General features: G+C 35.1%; 3 protein-coding genes across 7 annotated transcripts in view; 1 reads left to right on the forward strand and 2 right to left on the reverse strand.

Annotated features, from left to right (window-relative positions):
- Window positions 1-17338, reverse strand: part of LOC109080469 (NACHT, LRR and PYD domains-containing protein 12-like) — a 303365-nt gene that overhangs the window by 266478 nt on the left and 19549 nt on the right.
- LOC109062409 (NACHT, LRR and PYD domains-containing protein 3-like) overlaps window positions 1-17338 on the reverse strand; it is a 209735-nt gene that overhangs the window by 90323 nt on the left and 102074 nt on the right. The window lies entirely within an intron of this gene.
- On the forward strand, window positions 1191-16788 carry LOC109103387 (glutathione hydrolase 1 proenzyme-like). 5 transcript variants are annotated; one of them, XM_042717499.1, is made up of 15 exons: window positions 1888-2049; window positions 2482-2564; window positions 3685-3864; window positions 4009-4142; window positions 11138-11224; window positions 11382-11571; window positions 11813-11973; window positions 12078-12227; window positions 12528-12664; window positions 13024-13223; window positions 15691-15703; window positions 15770-15806; window positions 15909-16024; window positions 16104-16211; window positions 16315-16788. In XM_042717499.1, the coding sequence occupies exons 2-15, from the start codon at window positions 2548-2550 to the stop codon at window positions 16471-16473; spliced, it is 1689 nt and encodes a 562-aa protein (XP_042573433.1). In that variant the 5' UTR covers window positions 1888-2049; window positions 2482-2547; the 3' UTR covers window positions 16474-16788. The 5 variants fall into 5 exon arrangements, with proteins under 5 accessions (XP_042573430.1, XP_042573433.1, XP_042573432.1 ...); XM_042717496.1 differs by lacking the exon at window positions 1888-2049 and adding an exon at window positions 1191-1251 and having other exon boundaries at window positions 15691-15806; XM_042717498.1 differs by having other exon boundaries at window positions 15691-15806; window positions 15909-16042; window positions 16143-16211.

A 17338-nucleotide genomic window follows, 5' to 3' on the forward strand; every position in this document is an offset into this window, starting at 1 on the left:
TTTTGTAGATTTATAATAAAGTCAAATTGATATATAAGAAAATTCGAATATACTATTTTCAGAATCAGTTCTTAAAAGATATTTAACAAAATAAATGTCGGATCGGTTGATTCTCCTTTGGAAATGAATGTTCCCATTTACTATATTCACAATCGATTCTCACTTGGTAACTGTGATAATGAACCATCTAAAAAAAAAATTTAATTCGAAGAACTGGAACAAAGAAGTCAAAAGACAAAAGAAGAAAAAAAAACAAAAAAGAAAACAAAAAAGAAAAACAACCAATAAACACAAAAAAGAATCTCAAATAATAAAACAGCAGGAGATTGTTTTTAAAATAACAAGAACAATTAAACTTATGCGAAAACAGGAAGATTTGAATAAGAAAATTATGAGAATGATGAAAGAAATGATTGAGTTGGTAAACTTTAATTTGGAGTTGCAATCTCTCGCAAATGATATCAGAGCTATAAGCTTGCACACAAAACCTGAAAAGCCTTAAAAGGCAGTAATGAGATATACATTCTGTTAGAGTTTGCTCAACAGTAAAAACTGCCACATATGCTTTTTGCTAACTATATCACGAGTGTGCAAGAAAGTGCATTTTGCAACAACGTTGCAGAATGGACCTTCTTTCTTTAAAAAGCTTTGTATGGTAATATGTTTTTCTTATCTTAAAAGAAATGATGCTATGCAGTTTAGAAATAGTTACGCCTTAAGATGTTGTAATAGTTTAGATTGAAACTAGAGATAGATTAACTTGCTTTAATGAAAAAGATGCTGCAATTACTTCATCTGAACTTGTGCCACTGAAAGGCTGATACGAGGTGAAGGGTCATGCGTCCTGTAACTATGGCAAGCTAAGTAATTGTGTGTGTGTGTATGTGCGTGTCATTGAGTGTGTTCACCAAAAAAGGAACTTGGAAGAGAAAGACGTGTTGGGTTGTGTGACTATAAAACTTGGGGGTTAGAACACATTCACGGCCGCAATTCGGGGTGAAGACTTTTCGCTATTTACTTTTATTATTGTTTGCTTATGAGTTATTATTTTAATAAAGTGAAACCATTTCCTATGGTGATGCGTTAAACATCTTTTAAACACGTCTCTGAGTAACTTATTAAGAGTAAAGTAATTTTATTTTATTGCTGAACCTGCATTTCGAAGTTCCACAGCGGCAAAGACTCAACTGAGCTGATCTGGGCTCTAGTGGGAAGTATTGAAACCTCTATTTCATCTGATACATAACAGAGGTAAGAAGCGATGTTTATATACTTCAATATCTTAGAATAATTCAATATTTTTATTCTAAAATAAAAAGTTAAAAAAAAAAAAATATAACATAATTTTCAGTTCAAAACCATGTTAATTGCAGCCCTTCATGGTCTCTGATTGAAAGAAGTCAAAACAGACATGATTTACTGTAATTGAATCCTGCTGTACATAAAGCAAAATAGATCTGATGTTGTTTCAGTGTTGCTTCAAAGTAAATAAGTGATTTAAGTTTATCAAAGATTGATTTCATCTCCATTGTTATCTATTTTCCATTATTGGAATAATGTTATTTCAAGGTGTAAATGTGATAAAAATCAATGTTAAATTCCAATATTTAATCAATGTTGAATCATTTTTGCTTAGTTTTTTTTTTTTTTTTTTAATGTTGCACTGCAGTGTAATTTATCTGTAACCAAAATGTAATGTTATGAAATGTTATAATGTTTGCATGAAAACTTTTGAAAAACTAAAGTGAAACCTTAGTGAAACACTATCATCACATAAGATCTCAGACAGTTGACAGTAACTGGTTCAGACCACACAAACCGGTCTGGGGAGTATTTCTGTTATTCACAGCAACACCTTACAAAATACATAGCCTGTGGAGTTTAGGATCTCATCACACATGTAGAAGTCGATGTAGGCCCTCTTATTTTTTCTGCTCCATGTGGGTTGGTGCAAAGCTTTGAATAAAATATCACTTTGGATATAAAGACACCAGCAAGATCAGCTATCAGCTGCTACATAAAAAAGACATTGTATTCACAGACGGCAAGGTGTGTATGTATTTTCTGTGGGGTAAATAGGTTAAATTATTATTATTACTATTATTATTATTGTTAGAATCATTTATATCATTTTCTTATGTTCTTCTAATCCACACAAAGTATTGTAGAATTAGGGACAAATTTTAGTTTTTGTTGCTTGTTGAGATGTAACAATAATTTGTAAAAAAACTTCTGTGTAAGATACCACTGCCTCAGTCTAATAATGCATGGTATCATGTTATGCTTTTCAGTTAATAATGTATTGTTCTAATATTTGGGGCTTGTTATGGTTATATTTGTTTGATTTTATAAAAAAGCTCAATACAGCGTGATGCAATTATCCTTATCAAATAAAATATTTCTGTCTGTCTGGCCATTAAATAACTAATTTTGGGATCAGGATTATTTTAAACCATGCTCCATTCATTTTTGTTTCCACAGATTATATCGGTCCAGCTCACTGCTATCTTGAAACAACCATTTATACAAAAAGAGAATTGTTTCATCATGGCAAGTTGGATGAGGTATCTGTCTATCTTACTTCGAGCAATGAGTTTAAAAAAACACATTTGTTGAAATAGGACAAAGATGAAAAAGGTACACAGAAAATTCCCAAGTGTTAAATTAACACTGCCCGGAGCATATATGGTCCCACTCTAAAACAGTGTTAAAGTAAGACTGAAGCTGTGTTAAGGTTAATGAGATAATTAAGTGATTAATTAATTGATGATTGAGCATTCCTCTTTTCTTCAGTGATTCTGCTTGTTAACAGCAGCTGTTCATCACTAATGCTCATTCAGCGCTTAATATATGTTGTATATTATATATACATATATACATGGAAATATTTTCAAAATATATTGTGTATGTGTGTGTGTATTATATAATAAATATACACAGTATATATATATATATATATATATATATATATCTATATATATATATAAACACACACACACACACATACAGCGGGTGTTTTGATATATATATATATATATAGACCACATTTAGCTTTGATAACATTCTGCTTTCATCATGGCATTGTTTCAACAACGTCATGCCTCATCACTACATTTATTTCCACCAAGAGTTGTATTGATTTTTGGCCAATATCTTGTTTTAACAATGGGAGCATTGAACCACTCTGTAAAGTTGACTCCAGCACATCCTCAATACTTTTAACAGGGTAAAGGTCAGGATTCTGTGGTGGCCAATTTGAATACATAACAATGACTCCTTATGCTCATTTCACAATTAATTCAGAAATATAAAGCTACAAAATCGTATGTGTTTACCTTCAAATAACTGTTGCAAAAGATAAACATGCCAGAAACATATTAATCACTGCAAAAATTATTAAATCTTAAAAATCGTATGTGTTTACCTATTTAAATCCAAATGGTGTCTGTTTTTGGCCTGGCAGTGTAGACATACACACACACACACACATACACCATCAAACAGACAGGTACTTCTTTCTGTAGGATTTATTTGCTTGTTTCCTCATGGGGGCCAAAAAAAGATAAATAAATAAAAATTCCCACAAGTTCTAAATGTAGTAGTCAAGTTTGTCTTGTTTAGAATAGGAAGAGATAAGCAAATATATTAAATATGTCAAACTGTACTCTTGTTGTCTGCTTTCAGATATCTGTTGGTTGCCTTGGGGATTATTTTGATAGTAGGACTTACTCTGGCACTCATTCTAACACTCACTCTAAAACCCACTGTAACAGCGACCTTAACAGCCACTGTACCATCCTCTGATAAGTGTTACACTACAGCAGTAGTTGCTGCGGATGCCGGGACTTGCTCTGAGATCGGGAGGTACGATGGAAAAGAGCCACATTTATGTTTCTGGGAGAGATTACTTGTATGAGTGATGAGACTTTTGCAACCCTAGAGTTTGCATTACTCATATGGAGTCATTGTTTTTCACTTAAATTAGCACAGCACTTTTTGTGTTTGCAGGGACATCTTGAAGACACATAAAGGTTCAGTAGTTGATGCTGCTATTGCCACTCTGCTGTGTTTGAGTCTGGTTAATGCTCAAAGTATGGGCATCGGAGGAGGGGTGGTTTTCACCATATATAATGCATCAACAGGTACGTGAGCTTTGAGAGACTTAACTAGACTCCCACAACAATCTCCCACAATGGATGCAATTTTTCTTAGTTTGAATTAAACAAAAACCCAAGGCTACTGTGAGTGTTCAACTTTATAAGGCACATCTAGGATAAGATAGGATAGGATTTCATCCTTAGGGAAACTAAGTCCTCTTGCTGATATCTAGTGTTGTGGCTGTGTACTGAGGCATGTTGATAGCTCAAATATAAATGCAATTACACGTGAAGAACCATCATAATATCTGTGCATTACATGCTGCAGGTACAGTAGTTCACAAATGAAACAATGTTCAGAGGATAAAGGTAAAGTTGGTGCACATGGCTGAATTACTTCAGCTTAAAACCTATAGACAAAACAACTTAGCAGTCTTTATTTTATTGCTTGAAAGGTGCTCCGTATTTATTTTCACCGACTGATATTTATGTATTTATTTTTAAACCAATAGCATTATATTTACCAAGTATTCATTAATTTATTAATTAATCCATAATATTTTTACTTTTATTTGTCTGCTATAACCGTGTTTGTTATGGTAAGACAATCAAGAGAAACAGTGATGATAAAGTTATGATAATTTAACGGCCTGATTCTCTGATCACATTCATATCCTAATATCTGATGATATAGATAAGGTGCTATTAAAGTTTTTTAAAAAGCGTACGCAAAGTTATTAAAACTATGGCTCCATTTCTCAAAACTCTGGAGACACCCCTCGCTGCAGACTGTAGCGCTGTGACGTCACGTACATACGTCTATAACACACATGCGCATTAACGTGGTGACAGCGCATGCATCTGTAATTTGCATTGCGTGATGACGTTAGTTGTTTTCGCGTCGTGTGTGACGTGACACTTCATTATAATGCAAGCACATACTTAACAGAATACTCCAATAAAATGTTAAAGTATTTATTAAGGTGGAAAAGAGAAGGGAAAAACAACAATAACATATAATACAGCAACAGCACATATCCATTATTTTAACAATGTTTCATCTGAGGTAAAGTTATACGGAATTACAGAGTTTATTCTGTAATATCTGTGTAGTATTTTATTTACAATATATTAACATTCTGTTGCACATAACTTCTCTGTGTATATTGTAATATTATGCTATAATGGCACCTTATATATTTCTTATTGGGATAGTCAATATTACAACAGATAAAGAGCAGTTATTAACTCTAGTGGTGCAGATGGTAAAACGTGTTCACAATTTGATCCGATTGACCCAGGTTCAAATCTGCCTTTTGACAAAGTTTTTTCTCCCTTTTCAAATTTCAAATCACATTGGAAAAGCATGTATTTTCAGTAAAATGAAGGAAATAAAAAGTTGTGAGGGATGGCTGTATTGCCCAAACAAGGTGGCCTCCATTTAATAATTTGAATTCAAATTATAATTTACACTGTTATTATTGCATACTGTTTTATAATGTACTACGATGCTGAGGTGCAGATAATTGCCTCTATTTTCAATAAGTAGTATAAATAGCAGAGAATCCTGCTATTTTAACATAGTGTAAATAGAATCTATAGCTTTTAGCACTTAGTGCCACTGCCTTTCTTAATTTAGTCTATCACTAAATTAATAAAGTTTGTCAAGTCAAAATTTAGGTTGGCTTGGCTTGAAAAGCATAGCCTGAAAGTTTGAAGTTTTTTTTAAATTTGAACATTTTACAGTTGAGGACAATACAGTCTATCAGAGAGAGAGAGAGAAAACGATAGTTGAGAGGAGACAGACAGAAAGATGAAAAGAGACAGACACTCTCATAGTTTTTACAGTACTCACTACATGGTAAGGAGTTAAAGAACTATCTAGCCACATGAAGTGGGTCTCTTCTCTGAATTTCTTCTCACTGACAATGTCCCCAAAAAGTCAAATTAAGACACATGAAGGTAAATTTAAGAGGTAACACTTTACAATAAGGTGTCAGTCTCGTTGGTAAACAATAGTTAATGTATTAATTAACATGAACTAACAATGAACAATACATTTGTTACAGTATCTATTAATCTTTGATAATATTAGTTAATGAAAAAGATTACAAATATGATTTTTTTTTGCAATGCATGCAACCATCAATGGCATTACTTATATTAAAGGGGTCATATGATGACCAAGGTACGCTCCTTCATAGAATCTGCCTGCTGCACCATTCTCAAGCCGTCCACCTCTGCACACTCAAGGCTGCGGTGTGTGATGTTGTTTCGTTGAGAAAGCAAAACTACTTTGTTTTTGCCTTCCAAAAGAAAACACGACTAGAAATCTTGTTTATATCACGTTTATAATGGGTTTTATGTTTTCGTCTCGTTGCTCCGGCCGGACAGCACTTCACAATATGTTACTAAACATAACCATCAAATGCTAAAGTCAAACTGACAATAAAAACACACAACAATTTTCACACATACTAACAATTTGAAGAAATGTGAAAGTGAAAGTGACGTGACATACAGCCAAGTATGGTGACCCATACTCAGAATTTGTGCTCTGCATTTAATCCAAAGTGCACACACACACAGCAGTGAACACACACACACACACACACACACACACACACACACACACACACACACCGTGAACACACACCCAGAGAAGTGGGCAGCCATTTATGCTGCGGCCCCCGGGGAGCAGTTGGGGGTTCAGTGTCTTGCTCAAGGTCGTGGTATTGCCAGCCTGAGACTCGAACCCACAACCTTAGGGTTAGGAGTCAAACTCTCTAAACATTAGGCCACGACTTCCCCAAAAATCGATGCGTTTCAGAAGGCGGGGCATAGAGGAGAAACAACAATGTACAGTATGTTGAAAATTATTTTTAACCTTAAACTGCATAAACACATTTCGTTACACCAAATACACAAAATAATGTTCTTTTTATCAGCATCATATGACCCCTTTAATAAAGTCTTTCTGCTCTATTTTAAGACATCTTTAAAGGCTTATTTTAGGCGAAATAAGACTTTTAAAGACCCTTTAAAGACCAGCACTTCGAATAATATATCATAAAACGTCATAAATGTTTGAAATCTCACACATTTGCAATGACACGCTCTAAGATTATGAGCAAACAATCCTTACAATTAAAAGCCATTAACACAAACTCACATTTTTAAGAAAACAAAAGTAATTAAATGTTTTTTGACTTTACTGCCACCGAATCTCAAATCCACCATACCTTACGAACATCCGGAAGTGAATGAACCTGGATATGCGCATTAATGCCAGTCAGTACGGCGCGCACGCGTATTTACAGTAAACACATGTACGTGACGTCACCACGTTACTGCGCATGCGTATTATAGACATACCTTACATCACTTTGCGCATGCACGGTAAACACATATGTGACGTACATACGTGACGTCACCGCGCTACAGTCTGCAGCGAGGAGTACTCTGTGTGTTTTGTAGTTTAACCACAACGTGGCAGTATATTGTTACGTGTAGATGTGCTACTTAGTATTCCATAAGAAGAAGTCGTATAGTTCTGTCAAAGGAAGCATGTGTTGAATAAACGGTTAAGAGGATTTTAAGAGGACACAACAAACTCTACACACAAAACCACAAAACACACAAACAACATACAAAACATGACACATCATCCAAAAACAAACACTTCTTTCAAAACTGTTTTAACTCTTCTAAGAACTTTATTTTTGCGTATTAACTCTACACACAAACTTAAAATAATAAGCCACATACACACCAAACTACACTCAGATGTGGAAAATATAAAACACTACTCTCATGTGTCTTTTGCTTGTTTAGTGTGCACAGGAGTTTGTCAAAGCACTCACAAACACATGCATATGCACATATACACTGTATGTACAGTATGGATGTACAACTGATGGATTTTACAAAGTTATGCAACTGAACCAAATCAATATTAAACTGACTTGAGCTACTGACTTGTAAGAGCTGCTTTACAGTAAAATTAGATTTTGATACTATTGTGAAGCTGCTGTATCTACAGTACATTGTCTATATTGTATACAGCGCTTTAGAAATGAAGTTGACTTTCGTACTTTGCTTGTTTGCATATTCACTGTGTGTGTGTGTGTGTTTGTGTGTGTGAGAGTGTGTGTGTGTGTGTGTGTGTGTGTGTGTGTGTGTGTGTGTGTGTGTGTGTGTGTGTGTGTGTGTGTGTGTGTGTGTGTGTGTGTGTGTGTGTGTACAAATGATGTCTAAGTGTTTTCACACATGATCACTGTGTCATCAGTAAATGAGTGTGGCATTTAAATGGCAGTATTTCACAAATTAAATATAAGAGCTGTTAGTTTTGATTGATGTGTGTGATATATAGAACTGTGTTTAGAATTTTGCAGAAAAGTTTGTTTTACAATAGCAAACTGAGTTTAAAGCACATAATGTGTTTGTAGTTTTGCAGACTTGGTCTAAGGATTAGGTATATGAGTGAATGGTTTCACGAAGTGTGCCCAAAGTACTACTTTTAGTGTCAAAGCAATTTTATATATATATGCTGATTCTTGATGTCTGTGTATCTGAATAACAGAAAGCAAACATTTTTTCACCATAATGGTGAATCCAAACTAAACTCTTATGTCTAATAAAACATTAATCTCTGTTAATTTTCAGTAAGAACTTTGGTTTATGTCTTACAGAAATAAAATCAGTTTGGTTAGTTATGAGTAAAGCTGGTGCTGTTTGTGGAGTTATTTAATCAGGAGCCTATTTCATAAAACAAGTTTACCAAATAAGCCAGGCTTATTTCAGTTAGTCTGATTTATTTTGAACCAAATCAGCTGACAGTAAGTCAGACTAATTTAAATAAACCTGGCTTATTTGGTCAGCTTGTTTTATGAAACAGGCCCCTGATCTTGAGAGATTTATCACATTTTATTTCAGTTGACTTCATCTTCGTCTGTGGCTGAAGTCATCTGTAGTTCTTGTGTTTCTCTTTTCTTCAGCTTGTTAACAGTAGCCAGGGAGGTAGCCACAATTTCAAAAGTGAGGGGGACAGAAAATGTAAAATGTATTTATTTAGTTAGTGTAATTGACGAGTTTTATTTATTTATTTTCTTAGCTGTTACTTTTGATTAGCTAAGAAATCAAATACACTGTGGCACAATTACCAATTTATCTTCTGTACAATACAATATTTTCCTAATGCCAATTTTATAATTTGTTCGTTACTACTTTTTCATTTTCAAAACAGAATAAGGCGGAAAATATATTTTTATAGTTTCTTCAGACTACTGTAATACATGCTATGTCAGTTATCACTGCATTATTCAGATACTTGGTTTATTACCTGGACTGACAAACACACATAGACCATATATTGTCACAATCGTGCATGTATTGTCTTTAAGGTTTTTTTTCCACAACTATAGCTGGATGCCTCTGTCCATATTAGGTATTTTCATAAAAAAAAATTTTTTGTAATTATCTGTGATATTTAAAAAATTGGGCATTTTTAAAAATTGGCCATTTCCTTGTATGTCATAAGTTGTTACTTCTATGAGTCCGTTTTGGACTTTTTGCACAAGAGCCCCCTCTGGCTTTGAGTATGAATGAAACATACACTGCAGGAGTGTGTTTAGCGCTCTATAATTCACATTCCCTTATTGTGGGTACGCTCATTTTGGGATAAAACACCAGGGGTCTCATTTATAAAACTCTCCGTAAATTTTATCCTAAAAGTGTACGTATGCACAAAAACTAGATTTTGCGTATGCAAAAAAGTTTTCAGATTTATAAAACCATGCGTACGCCAGAACCTGCGCAAAAATCACCTATGTGCGTGGAAAATTGCGTACGCATGTTTCTATGCCCATTTTGTGTGTAAGCAAAGTTTATAAATGAGACCCCAGGTCATGCATAGACTATCTTTTCTTTTTTATTTTAAATCTAGATTTATTCACATTGGCCCCTGAAAATCTCTATGTGAACAGGCCAAACAAGTGTGGTGGATTTTATTAAAAGTCTGTGTGTGGGGTTCTGTGAACAGTAACACTCTGTTAGTGCAACTAAGCAAATGAACAGAAAGAAAGCCCACAAGTGCTGAAAACCTTTCTGTGTTAGAGATTGATGGTTTGTACAAAGTTACAAAGTTAAGACTAAAGCTTGCCCACATGAAAGATGTTTCTAACATTTTAAATGAAATGTTTCTGCAATGAAAAATAAAAAACAGTAACACTCTGTTAGTGCAACTAAGCAATTGAACAGAAAGAAACAAAGTTAAGACTAAAGCTTGCCCACATTCAAGGTGTTTCTAACATCTTATATGAATTGTTTTTTTTCCAATATAGAAAACAGATTTCAGTGAGTTAATAGTTTTATGATCATGAACTTCACTAATGCTCAATCATCGCTCAATTATATATACATCTCGTGTTAACATTCTACTTTTTCACATAAAAATAATGACAATTGCCTTTATTTTAAAGTAAAGAAAAAAAAATAAAACTTCTAAAGAAAATGTTAAATAATTGTAAAATTATACTGAACTTTTAATTCTTATATATAAATTATAAAGAAATTATAATCTTATCTGTTAAAAATTTTACAGAGTAAATAACCAGTTACACACTTAACAGAGTAAATAACCTGTTTTGTTTGTCTGTTTGTTTGTGTCAGTGTTGTGGACTTTAGTTTCCTTGTTTTACCCCGGTCTTAGTTCCTGTTTTCCTTATGTGGTCATGATTCCTGTTCCTGTCCTCAGTTCTATTAGTTCCAGGTGTTCCCCATTTTGTTAATTTGGTTCCAGCTGTGTCCCATCAGTGTCTGTGTATTTAAAAGTGTTCTCAGGTATTAGTTTTCTGTCTGCTGTTGAATGTCTTTTATCAGTTCCTTTGCTTGTATCACCTTGTGGGTTGAATTAAAGTCATCCTTCTGTGTTCTCCTGGATCTCATCATTCCTTCACCAAGTGAAACATGACACTATGACCATTAAACCTCCAACACTTCACTGCTGAATGAAAATAAAAAGTTCATGTTTTCACTCTCAGGAACGGTGGAGACGATTAATGCTAGAGAAACTGCTCCAATGAATGCTTCAGAGAACATGTTTGGCAATGGGACAGAGAAAAAACCAGGTAAACCACCAACGATGAACATTTTCCAAACTCCAGTGACCATTATGATTTTACAACACTGAAAAGATTCAGTAAGCACATGTTGCCATTAAAACAGCAAAGTGAATTTCTCTTATGATTTCTTCTCAAAACTCCTCTGTTTTGTAATGAATATCAGGATTGTTTATAGCTGTACCAGGAGAACTGCATGGTTATAAGCTAGCACACGAAAGATATGGGAGACTGAATTGGAGCGAGCTGTTTCAGCCCAGTATAAAGCTGGCACGCGATGGATTTAAGATTGGAAAGGCCTTGGCCAAAGCCATTAAAGAGAATGAGAAAGATATTCTGAAAAATGCAGCATTGTGGTAAGAATAAGTGATTTCTTAAGTAGTGAACTAGGATTTATTATTATTATTATTATTATTATTAAAAACTCACTTGTTCAGTGGCAGCTGTTTTGTCCACAGATGAACACAACAAATATCCTACAATGCAGATCTGATTATAATACTACACTGTAACTGTTTACAGTGGGGTCCCTAAAACATCAGCTTTTTCATGTACATAACATAATCTTGCTTCTGTTCTCGTCTCTCTTTTTTCCAGTGAAGTGTTTTGCAAATCAAACACCATCATCTTGAAGGAAAATGATTACATATCATTTCCCAAACTAGCTCACACCTACGAGAAGATAGCGAACTACGGAATAAGTGCCTTTTACAATGGGTTATTGACTCAGGGTATAGTGGATGATATCAAGGATCAAGGTTATTTAATGCTTAAATTTGACTCTACTCATATGTAAGGGTCTAGTGATGTAATTTTATCAAAGCATACAAATCTGTCTGAATCCTTGTGTCTCATAACACAGGAGGGATTATAACACGTGAGGACCTGATGAATTACAAGCCAGTGCTAAATGAGTCTGCATTAAACTTTACTGTGGGGAAATACATATTTCTTGCTCCTGATGCTCCATTTGGTGGACCTGTGCTCGCTCTGATACTCAACATACTCAAAGGTCAGTGAATATCTACAGGGCTGCTAGTAAAACGGGTAGCCTAAGCAGAATTTAACTGTTGTGCTCCCCATCTCTTCCATACACGACTCACGTGTGCAAATTCAGCCATTATCTTTATTTTAATTATTAACATTTTGCAGATTATGCAAGGTGTATGTAAAATTATGATCACATTTATACAGGCTACTTGGAAAACAAGGAATGCAATATGCCAATAAAATATTTTTGAGCCGAGAGTGAAAATGATTATGAAAAATTATCATTATGGTTAATCTCAAATAAATAATCATTTAATCTCAGGTTACAATTTGTCAAGCAGCAGTGTGTCCCCTATAAGGAATAAGACTTTGACCTATCATCGTATAATAGAGGCCTTTCGCTTTGCTAATGAGAAAAAAAGTAAGCTAGGAGACCCAAGCGATGAAAGCATTAGAGAGGTAAGTTCAACTCTATTTATGGATTCTTTGGGCCTTTTTAAAATATTTGCAAAAGCAATAGCTGTGTGGGCAGTGTTTTGATATACAGCGCAATACCAGCTCGAATCCAGACTCAAGGTCGTTTGCTGATCTCATTATTTCCTGTCTCATCTACACTACTCTGTTCAATACAGGCATACAAAGCCAAATATATAACTTACTATACCATAGAAATGCTAGATATAAATTTGTGTGGTTGTTGTGTATTCCAAGTGTTGAATCCATACAATGGCATTGTGTGAGAAGCAGATAGAAAATTAATCTTTATTTACAGATAATGTTCCTGCATTGCTTTCCCATATTTATGAATTTTGTCACAGAGTGTTTTACAGCTTGTCAAAAACATGACCTCTGAAAGCACTGCGAACGGAATCAGGAGTAAGATTAAAGATGACATTAAACAAGTGAAATACGATGACAATGAAGAGAATTATCCAGATGATGATCGTGGCACGTCTCACCTGTCCATCATCGGAGAAGATGGCAGTGCCGTGGCCGTCACCAGCAGTATCAATGACTAGTAAGAGAAATATAAAGACATAGAGAGAGATCAGAGTTTCTTAATACTATGATTAGTTGCATAATTTGAAAAGTAATACTCATAATACTTTTGCTAACTGCTAATTGGTCAGACTACTTCTCTTCCAACATTTTTGATATTATCAGAGCCAGTGGGACATGTTCTTGTGGCCTTTCATCGACCAATGAGCCTCTTGTTACACTAAAGACAGACAAGACTTGTCCTTGAGCATTTTTATCTGGGATTCATCTAAAAATAAATGACTAATAAAATAAGACAGCAGAGAGCCCTCTTTTTAGCCCCTTTTTATTTTTTTAATTTTTTAACCATTGAAAGTGTAGGCTCACATGGTGAGACTACTGCATGAACTACATTCTAAAGAGTCGCATTTCTCACGTTCATGTAGTTTTCTTGTTCTTATTTCAAAAAGCATCCTCCGACAGAGGAGGGCAAGAGTAAAGGGGTCATATGATGTGATTTCAATTTTTCCTTTCTCTTTGGAGTGTTACAAGCTTTTGGTGATTAAATAAGATCTGTGAAGTTGCAAAGACTAAAGTCTCAAATCCAAAGAGATATTCTTTATAAAAGTTAAGAGTAAACCACACCCCCAAAATGGCTTGTTCAAGTTAATACTTGTCCACACCCCCCTGAAAACGGTTCGTTCTAACACGCCCCCACATCTCTACGTCAGTATGTGGGAAGAGTTTAATAATGCTGCCCAGATGTTCACGCAAAGAAAGAAGGCATACCTTTTATTCTCGTTGTAGTATTGTTGTTGCCGCCGCGATGTCGTATAGACGCTGTGTGTTGGGTTGTGAAAGCGAAACTACTTTGTTTGGCCTTCCAAAAGATGACGATATCCACTTCGTCATGCCTGGAGCTGATTTGTGCTGGTCGCTAAGGAAATACATTAACTTTGCACTGTGATCGGATTGGCTTTCACTGTGGACGAAGCGGAGTCCAGCCCTGGGTCATCACATGAGGTTGTCACCGTGTGTGACGCTGCTTCGTTTGTGAAAGCAAAAATACTTTGGTCTTCCAAAAGAGGACACGACTAGAAATCAGTGGTTAAGTTGTATTTACAACACTGTTCCAGAACAGTTCAACCCAAATATTCAGATGTGTGCAGTACATTTTATGGAGGACTGTTTCCTGATCCTGGGAGAGTAGACTACAATGCCGTCTGTTCTGACTCACAGCCTGTAAATACGTTTTCATTTTTAAAGAATTTGCCACTGATGATTCAAATGTGAGTTTTGAGCAGTGTAGAGTAGTGCTTGTTGTTTGTAATTTCTCCAATCACAAATGCAGACATGGTTTTGTTTACGTGGCGCGATGCAACATGTAAAAACACGGTATAAGTGTTAACAAAAGCCTCGTTTATAATGGGTTTTAATGTTTGTGTCTCATCGTGGGACACAGCATCACAGTATGGTGAGGGGCGTAACATTTCCATCACACGCTTGAGGTATTCAGACTATCACAATGCACTGGATAGCTGGCTAATCAGCATACACCTCGCTTTTCAGAACGATGAGCTTTGTAAAAATCTATGAGTTTCAGAAGGCGGGGCATAGAGGAGAAACAATAAACTACATTATGTGGAAAATAATGTTTTTTTGTACCTTAAACCGCATAAACACATTTCATTACACCAAATACACAACATAATGTTCTTTTTAGCAGCATCATATGACCCCTTTAACAAAACCAATCAGACGTTTTGACATTACCTACAAAATCAAGTTGCTTTAAACTTACTAGTGGGACCTAGTGTTTAGCAATATTTACACTGAACAATGCTAACAAGATTTACCCAAAAGAGTTCAATTCTGCACTTTATTTATTAATATTAATCTGTTTAAAAAAGGCTCTTGTAACGGCTCCTGAAGGTTTTGTTTTGATTAAAAGAATCACACTTCAACTGATGTCTTAACATTTAGTATCTTCTTTGTCTCCATCATCACACCATCATCATGACCTATTTTGACACCACTTGACACCTTTGGATTAACTTGCAAACTAATTGATAAAATCCAAAGCAAAAACAAACACACTGTTTGTGCCTTCTAATCAGAGTCCAGGAGAGTTTTTTTTTTTTTTTTTAAGCATATAATCTTTATAATCAGGCAGCTTTTAGTCTGTGTAATTCTTCATGTGGTTCTGAAAGAAATTCATAATGCATTACACAAACTTTGATAAACAGAATACCTTTTTGCAAAGTAAATAACTGTAATATTCAGAAAGAAAATACACTTTATCTGTGACAGCTACATTACTTTCTATTCAAGAATATATCAAAAACGCCTCAACTAATTTTAAAAACAAAATGCTAATGTACTTTTTAGTGTCAATTTTTTATAAAGCTCTGTTGCCTAGCTCTTCTTTTCAATCTTGTTGTCTGGATCTTTGTGTGTGTGTGTGTGTGTGTGTGTGTGTGTGTGTGTGTGTGTGTGTGTTCTCACAGTTTTGGCTCTAAGGTGAGGTCAAACTCAACAGGTATTATATTTAATGACCAAATGAATGATTTCTGTAAACCCAAGCAGGAAAATGAATGTAACAAGAACAACCGAATTAAACCAGGTGAAAAAATAAATACAATTATAATAATTAAAAAAAAGTTAAATACAAGTAAAACCGGCAAAAATAAATGTTCACATGTAAAATACTATTTGTTTTGACAAGGTAAAAGGCCACTTTCATCAATGTGTCCCACAATCATCTTGGACAAACACAGTGGACAGGTCAAAATGGTGGTCGGAGGTGAAGGTGGGACAAATATCACCACATCAGTTGCTCAGGTCGGAAAAAATACAGAAGTGAGTTGAACATTTTAAGCCTTACTCAACATCACAGAACATGAACTCTCCCCCCCCGCAGGTGATCCTGAATTACCTGTTGTTTGGCTATGACCTGCAGAAAGCTATTGAAAAGCCCAGAGTTCAGATCATGGAAACGGCGACAAATGTAGAAGACCACTTTGATGTGGTAGGATTCCTTTTCACTTTTATACTCTGAGACAGAATTATAATGTCAGATTAGTAAAAATTATTCTAATTTTCTCTCTGTGTTGTCTTGTGTATAAATGCAGAGGGTCACTAATGGCTTGAGGCTGAAGAATCATACTATATTTCACAATGCTGAAGTAGCAGTGGTCCAGGCAGTGGTTCGAGAGGGGGACAAAGTCTGTGCTGAATCTGACTACAGGAAAGGTGGCTATCCTGCCGGATACCCAGAACCAATACTGTAGAATTTAGTAGGGACGCTAGGGATGTGTCCCTATCAATATCCAACAACTATTCAATTTTCCTAGTGGCTAGAAAACACACTGTGCTATAAGGCTTGAAAAAGAAAACCAAACACGCATAAACCTGATAGGGAATACAGTATGTAAAAGTTATTGAACACATAAAGAAAAAAGACAGCTGCGATAACATAATATTAATCATATACAAAGACATTTTTGGACAAAACTATTTACAAAAGGACATCAGTGGATATAATGACAAAATAATTTGATCTATGTATTGTATGTTTGAACCAAATAAAACTGCAGCGACTTCTGTTTTGTCTTTATTTAACTGAAGGACATTAGATATATAGATGGTAAGAATGATTTTTACCAAGTACAACATGTTCCTGGATCAACATCCTTGTTGATCCTGGAACAACATTCCAATCAACCAATCAGAATAGAGACATAACTTTTCAGGAAATATCTGTTTTAGGCTTACAATCAGGGTTAGGTGCGTCTACACTCTTGTTAATCAGCTATCATTTCCCACTGATTTTAGAAATAAATTAGTGCTCATCTGTTTTCAGTGCAGCAAATCTCGGGCCACTTCATGTCATCTGCACACTCTTTTGTGAATTTCACACCCAGTTTGAGCACCAGCAGAAACACATGAATACAAGTGTCAGTTTTAGAGACTGTCTTTCCACACCACTCCTTGTGTCTCACATTTTCCACAGCTCTGTTAAACAGTCCTGGTTTTTCCTGTCTCACTTTTTCCTTTCCAGTTTTACTCAGAAGAACGATCCTCAGATCACAGAGAAATACAAAAAGAAAGTTGAGTCTTAACATGTAAACACAAACACTCATACAGTCATGTGAA

Source organism: Cyprinus carpio, chromosome B1 (genome assembly GCF_018340385.1).
Source record: "Cyprinus carpio isolate SPL01 chromosome B1, ASM1834038v1, whole genome shotgun sequence".
Lineage (NCBI taxonomy): Eukaryota > Metazoa > Chordata > Actinopteri > Cypriniformes > Cyprinidae > Cyprinus > Cyprinus carpio.

Coding starts and splice junctions, on each gene's coding strand:
- LOC109103387 (XM_042717496.1), top strand. Junction 13,224..15,690: donor ACCAGCAGTATCAATGACTA/GTAAGAGAAATA, acceptor GTGTTCTCACAG/TTTTGGCTCTAAGGTGAGGT. Junction 16,025..16,103: donor TCACCACATCAGTTGCTCAG/GTCGGAAAAAAT, acceptor CCCCCCCCGCAG/GTGATCCTGAATTACCTGTT.